At 60.1% G+C, this 6,257-nt stretch overlaps 1 protein-coding gene across 2 annotated transcripts; it reads right to left on the reverse strand.

Annotated features, from left to right (window-relative positions):
* Nucleotides 1–1,258: 1,258 nt before the first annotated feature.
* Nucleotides 1,259–5,663, reverse strand: LOC147080915 (uncharacterized). Of its 2 annotated transcripts, none has more exons than XM_085981026.1 (2): nt 5,448–5,663; nt 1,259–3,446 (listed from the first exon to the last, which is right to left on the reverse strand). In XM_085981026.1, exon 2 carries the CDS (start codon nt 3,418–3,420, stop codon nt 1,471–1,473), a length of 1,950 nt encoding a protein of 649 aa, XP_085837152.1. In that variant the 5' UTR covers nt 3,421–3,446; nt 5,448–5,663; the 3' UTR covers nt 1,259–1,470. The 2 variants fall into 2 exon arrangements, with proteins under 2 accessions (XP_085837152.1, XP_085837151.1); XM_085981025.1 differs by lacking the exon at nt 5,448–5,663 and adding an exon at nt 4,455–4,536.
* Nucleotides 5,664–6,257: the final 594 nt, after the last annotated feature.

Raw genomic sequence — 6,257 nt, forward strand, 5'->3', positions numbered from 1 at the left:
CCCCCAGCCCCACCCCCACTCCCCCCAGCCCCACTCCTCCCCAGCCCCCCATCCCCCCAGCCCCCACCCCCCACTCCCCCCCAGCCCCACCCCCCCACTCCCTCCCAGCCCCACCCCACCAGCCCCCAGCCCCCCACTCCCCCCAGCCCCACTCCCCCCAGGCCCCACCCCCCCACTCCCCCAGCCCCCACTCCCCCACTCCCACCCCCAGCCCCACTCCCCCACCCCACCCCCCACTCCCCCCAGCCCTCCCCCACTCCCGCCCAGCCCCACAGCCCCCACTCCTCCCAGCCCCACTCCCCACTCCCCCCCAGCCCCACTCCCCCCAGCCCCCACCCCCCCCCACTCCTCCCAGCCCCACTCCCCACTCCCCCACTCCTCCCAGCCCCACTCCCCCCCCAGCCCCACCCCCACTCCCCCCAGCCCCACTCCCCACTCCCCCAGCCCACTCCCCCACTCCCCCCCAGCCCCACTCCCACCCCCCCAGCCCACTCCCCCCAGCCCCACTCCCCCACTCCCTCCCAGCCCCACTCCCCCCACTCCCCCCAGCCCCCAGCCCCACTCCCCCCAGCCCCACCCCCCACTCCTCCCAGCCCCACTCCCCCCCCCAGCCCCACTCCCCCAGCCCCACTCCCCCCTCCCAGCCCCACTCCCCCCAGCCCCACCCCCCCACTCCCCCCAGCCCCCACTCCCCACTCCCCCCAGCCCCACTCCCCCCAGCCCCACCCCCCACTCCCCCCCAGCCCCACCCCCCACTCCTCCCAGCCCCACTCCCCCCCAGCCCCACTCCCCACTCCTCCCAGCCCCACTTCCCCCCGCCCCACCCCCCACTCCCCCCAGCCCCACTCCCCACTCCTCCCAGCCCCACTCCCCCCAGCCCCACCCCCCACTCCCCCCAGCCCCACTCCCCACTCCTCCCAGCCCCACTCCCCCCAGCCCCACCCCCCACTCCCCCCCAGCCCCACTCCCCCCCAGTCCTACCCCCCACTCCTCCCAGCCCCACCCCTCCCAGCCCCATTCCCCCACTCCCCCCAGCCCCACCCCCCACTCCTCCCAGCCCCACCCCTCCCAGCCCCATTCCCCCACTCACTCCCTCACCCCGTCGCACTCCCTCGCCCCCTGCCTCACTCCCAGTCACCCTGCCCCACTATCCCACCCCCCCCGCCCAATCTGCACTGCGATCGGAACTCCACTGTGACAAAAGACCATTCAGCCCATCAATCTCGCCCCATCCGTAGCCCCAAACTCACCCACAACATCCAAAGAAAGCACATTATTTATTGACTATCCGCAAGCTCCAATAAATCAGATTGTTTTGGGGGAGGGGGAGCAATAATCTACAAAAGTTAAAGATTATTTAGAGATAGCATTGGAACAAATCTTGCTCTGGGCTACTTTCGGGAACATGTGCAATCCCAGCTCCTCCTCGTACTCGATGCTGGAGGTCTGATCGTGGAAGCTGAAGCTCATTCAAACAGATGAGGGGACCAATGGGAGGATCTGATTTACAGCCATGCTGGGATCCTGCCCAGGGAAGGGACGATTGCCCAGGAGGGGGATGCTTGGACCAATGGTTCTGGTCTGATAGGTTGCCCAGGGGCTGGAATGGACATCTTTGTTGACAGGGGTTGTGCTTTTTGCACTGTCTAGGTCTTTGTGGGTCATCGATGTCTTCACGGATGGCAGCTGACACTCGAAACTGTCCACGCCACTCTGCCTCCTCTGGTAGGGGACGGTCTGGTTGCCTTTAAGAATTTCAGTTGGTTTGAAGAATTCTTGGAACAGCAGATCAGCAAACACTTTCCCCCACGGTAACGGTGTGTGGTTGGATCTAGAAACAGTCAAAATCTTCCCCCATACATCTCCCGCATCCAGCCCAGTCCCCGAGCCAGGGGCTTCTGACTCAACTCGGACACTCAGGGTGTTGCTGGATGTTGGAGCCGGACTCTTCCCTTCGGGAGCTGGGAACTTTTCTGTCGTTGGGTGGTGGAAACAGTTAAAGATCGAAGACGGGAGGATCTTGGTCCAGAACTCTGACAGGGGCTCCGAGATTCCCGACCACGTCTTGCTTTCAGGAAGCATTTTGGGATTCGGAGGGGATATTTCGTCAAGCGATATCTCAACAAACTCATCACATTTCGAGGGTCTGGTGTGATTCGGAGCTGGGAAGGATGGCCCTGGCTTCCACTCTAAGCTTGAGACAGATGCAGATTGTACTGGGGTTAATTGTGGACTTTGACAGTGTCGAGGGAGCGACACCTGGCTTGGTGATTGCTTCATGGAATAATCTTCGGTTCCATTGGCTCCTGGGCTTCCAAGATACGCAGAGTTGGCGAGGTGTGAAATGGTGAATGGGCCATCACCGTCCGCTCCTTTGGGACGCAGTCTATTCTGGTCACTTGCTCCTGTAGTTGACCTCAACCCTGACGAATAACCTCCAGTTGACCTCTTCGGCCGACCAGCTGAAGAAGCAATGGCGATATTTGAGTTGGGCGTTGGGAACAGAACCTCACTGTTCTGACCAGCTAAGCCTCCGAGGCTCGAGCTTGGTTTTGGTGACTTGCCCTGCGGGCGACTCACGGAATTTGGTGTCTGGTGGGAAGCCTGGCTTTCCCTGGCTGCTAGAACCCATATCCCGGGCGTCTGGGCCAGCTGATGAGGTGTTGCCGAGGTCTTTGTTCCTTCCTCGGTGGCAGAGTCTACAAGATCTGAAGACCAAGAGTCAGCACTGGGCACAGCTGGAGAGCCTGGATTGGAAGTTGACCCCAGCACAGACTGATGTGAATAATGGTTCATAAGGCCGTGAGGAACGCCGTCCATTTCCAGACATTCACCGTCTGCTGTACTGGACGCTGTAGACCATCTTCTTTCTCTTGGGCTAGAGGGAGGCTTCACCCCCTGGTCTCTAGAAGGCCCAAGGCTGAAAGTGGGGTTTAAATTGGACAGGGTGACCGGGGATCGGGTACCTGGTGAGACTGAGGCTGGAGACCCAGACCCACCCCAGGGGGCTGAGGGCAGCGGGAGGGAGTGTTTGGCGCCACTCACCCGGGTATTTAAGCCAGAAAGGGATCTCTCTTTGGGCTGGGCCGGGGTTAGGGGGTTCGGGCGCTCACTGGCAGCGGTCAACTCCATGGCCGGCGAGAGCCAGAGACGGGGGGTCAAGAGGGCTGGAGGGGTCGTGGGCGGAGGGGTCGTGGGCCGTCTGTTGGCTGCTGTTTCACTCTTGGCAATCAGGCGGTCACCGCCCGCGGTCTGAGAAAGGGAAAGCACTGAACACCAACTGGATTCCGCTGAGCTGGAAGTGACGTATCCGGATCGAGATGGGGCAAAGCGGACCCTCACATAATCAGACCTCTCTCTTTGTCGTTTCCTCTTCATAGTGACACACGGCAGGGCTTGTATGATGAGGACACAGGTCATAATGGCAACTACAAACAGCACTAAATCTGTGAGGGGGGGGGGGGAAGAAACATTTCAGTAGGAAAAAAAACCCACAACCCACCCCTAAACCGCCAGCCCAATGCAAAGAGACAGTCTCCCGACACCTGCCGATACGGGCGCTTACTAGCAGGGGTCACCGGGTTAGCAACCCGGGGCTACCACCCCACCGGCTCCGAGCTTGGGGCACTGTGGCCAACTGACAGCACGGGATCCCACCCCTGAGCTCACCGGTCTCCGAGGCTCGGCCAACGCTGGGAGGCGCCACTGAGCCACGAGGGTGAGGCTCATGGAGGGGGTGATGTGCTCAGAGCCCCCAGGTAATACACAACCCCAGGAGTCTGTTGATAAAGTGAGGCGCTGCTCACTCATCCAACCGCCCCCCCACTCACCCCGAGTGTGAGAACTACAGGGAGTTGGTGGGACGCTTGTTGTGAGCTTGGGGGTGGTGGGGGGTCGCTATCCTCTGGCTGCAGATTCCGATGTTTTGGGGGTTTACCTTCTCCCTCGCATTCCATGGGGTTTCTATCTCATGACATCCTGATCAAACCTCAAAGAATCTGTGTTATTGTCGTGCCAACAATACTTTACTGAGAATTGATTAGCACCCCTGGTTTAAAGAGCTCCTCAAGCTCACGTATTAGGCAAGAGACTGCAGCACCCCGAAACCGTGTGTAGCTGGAGGAGACTGAGCTCGCCAGTTGTATGTGACATAAATCGCCGCCTGCACTGGATAGTGAATGCATGGCATTTCATTCTGTATAATCTTTAAGTATAAAAAAATCACACTTGTCATTTTGGCCTGTGTGAATCCGGTTCAGTGTTTCACCCAATACATTGCGGACGGTGGGAATCCCATACAGTCTGCATCCAGTGTCAGACCCAGGCTGCTTCAGCTCTGTAATCACAAAGGGTTAACATTCGATTCCATGTCCCTGAATGTCGCTTTAAAGAGGGGGGGGGGGGGGGGGGGGGTGAAGAACATGTGGGGCTGGTCACCCATGGACTCTGCTTACCGTGGGGATGGGGGTCCAGGTGGTCCGCAGACAGCACAGGCTCCTCCTCCACCTGCATTTTTAAAGCTTAGATATAACATTCATCTCAGAGAATCAGAAAGGGCCGTTCCCACAGGCTGCCTGTCAGAGCTGTAACTCCATTGGTTCTGGAACCCGACAGTTGCTACGTATCATATTAGTGCAGCTTTGTGACATCACTGGGTAACCAGTGACTGCGGGACGGGGTGGGTGGCACAGGGCGGACGGGGTGGGTGGCACAGGGCGGAACGTGTGGGTGGCACAGGGCGGACGGGGTGGGTGGCACAGGGCGGAACGTGTGGGTGGCACAGGGCGGACGGGGTGGGTGGCACAGGGCGGACGGGGTGGGTGGCACAGGGCGGACGGGGTGGGTGGCACAGGGCGGACGGGGTGGGTGGCACAGGGCGGAACGTGTGGGTGGCACAGGGCGGACGGGGTGGGTGGCACAGGGCGGAAGGGGAGGGCGGACGGGGTGGGTGGCACAGGGCGGACCGGGTGGGTGGCACTGGACGGAGTGGGTGGCACTGGACGGACAGGGTGGGTGGCACTGGACGGATGGGGTGGGTGGCACAGGGCGGGTGGCACTGGACGGACGGGGTGGGTGGCACTGGACGGACTGGGTGGGTGGCACTGGGCGGGGTGGGTGGCACTGGGCGGGGTGGGTGGCACTGGGTGGACCGGGTGCGTGGCACTGGGCGGACCGGGTGGGTGGCACTGGGTGGGCGGGACAGTGCGGTGTGGGAGGACAGGACGGGTGAGACAGTGTCATGCGGGCGGGATGGGATGTGATGGGGCGGGAGGAAGGGACAGGGCTGGGCGCGACGGGGCGGAAGGGATGGGTGGGGCAGGCCGACAGGGGACAGTAAAGTTGCAAGAACCTGTCGCCTCCACCGGGTGAAAGGCAGAGCACCAGACAGGTAGAAGCTGTTCACCATCAAAACTTTAATCAAATACACAGAAAGATCCAATATTTACATTTCAGGTGATGGTTCCGCTGTTCTGCATTAGATGACAGGCTTTGACCGCCGAGAATGTCCTGGAATTGTTGCTAGTACAGGGGTTAGCCTTGGGCTGGTGAAGCCAAGGATTCTGCTGCATTCCAAGCTCCACGTCTCCTCCATCTGCCGTCCTCCGACCATCTTCGGCATCTCGCGTCCTTCAGCTCTGTCGCCGCGAAAGCTTTCAATTCAGGGATCTGACCGGAACGGTTTGTTCCAGTCCATTTTCCGAGCCACGTTCTTCTCAGTCCTCTGCCGACGCCTTGATGACCTCCATTACCAGCGCGTTCCTTTGCCTGCTGGCCTCCAGCTGGGCTCGGTTTGATTCAGGCAGGTGCTGCACAAAAAGCAACAGGAAGCCTCGGCCGTGACCACACACAATTTACAGCAAAGGACACATGACCGAAACCCCACACAGCACCGACACTTCGGTCAGGTCACCCCTCAACCTTCTACACTCAGGGAATACAAGCCCAGTCTGTACAACCTGTCCTCATAATGTAACCCTCTAAGCCCCGGGTATTGTTCTGGTGAATCTGCGCTGCCCCCCCTCCAAGACCAATATATCTTTCCTGAGGTGCGGGGCCCAGAACTGAACACAGTGACTCCAGGTGGGGTCGAACCAGAGCTTTATATAAACTGTAACATCACTTCCACCGTTTGTATTGCAGCCCCCTGAGATAAAGGCCAACATTCTGTGAGCCATTTTGATTGTTTTTTGTAACTGTGCACGAGCTTTAAATGATTTGTGTTTGGACACCTAAATAAACAACATCCACTGACAACA

This window comes from Somniosus microcephalus, unplaced genomic scaffold (assembly GCF_052327205.1).
Source record: "Somniosus microcephalus isolate GS21.2 unplaced genomic scaffold, FLI_Smic_1.0 scaffold996, whole genome shotgun sequence".
NCBI lineage: Eukaryota > Metazoa > Chordata > Chondrichthyes > Squaliformes > Somniosidae > Somniosus > Somniosus microcephalus.

Bases quoted from the DNA above. Each gene is read 5' to 3' on its own strand.
- LOC147080915 (XM_085981025.1), bottom strand. From the start codon at position 4,512: ATGCAGGTGGAGGAGGAGCCTGTGCTGTCTGCGGACCACCTGGACCCC. The intron at 3,447-4,454 runs GTAAGCAGAGTC...CCCCCCTCACAG, and splicing joins CCTGGACCCCCATCCCCACG to ATTTAGTGCTGTTTGTAGTT.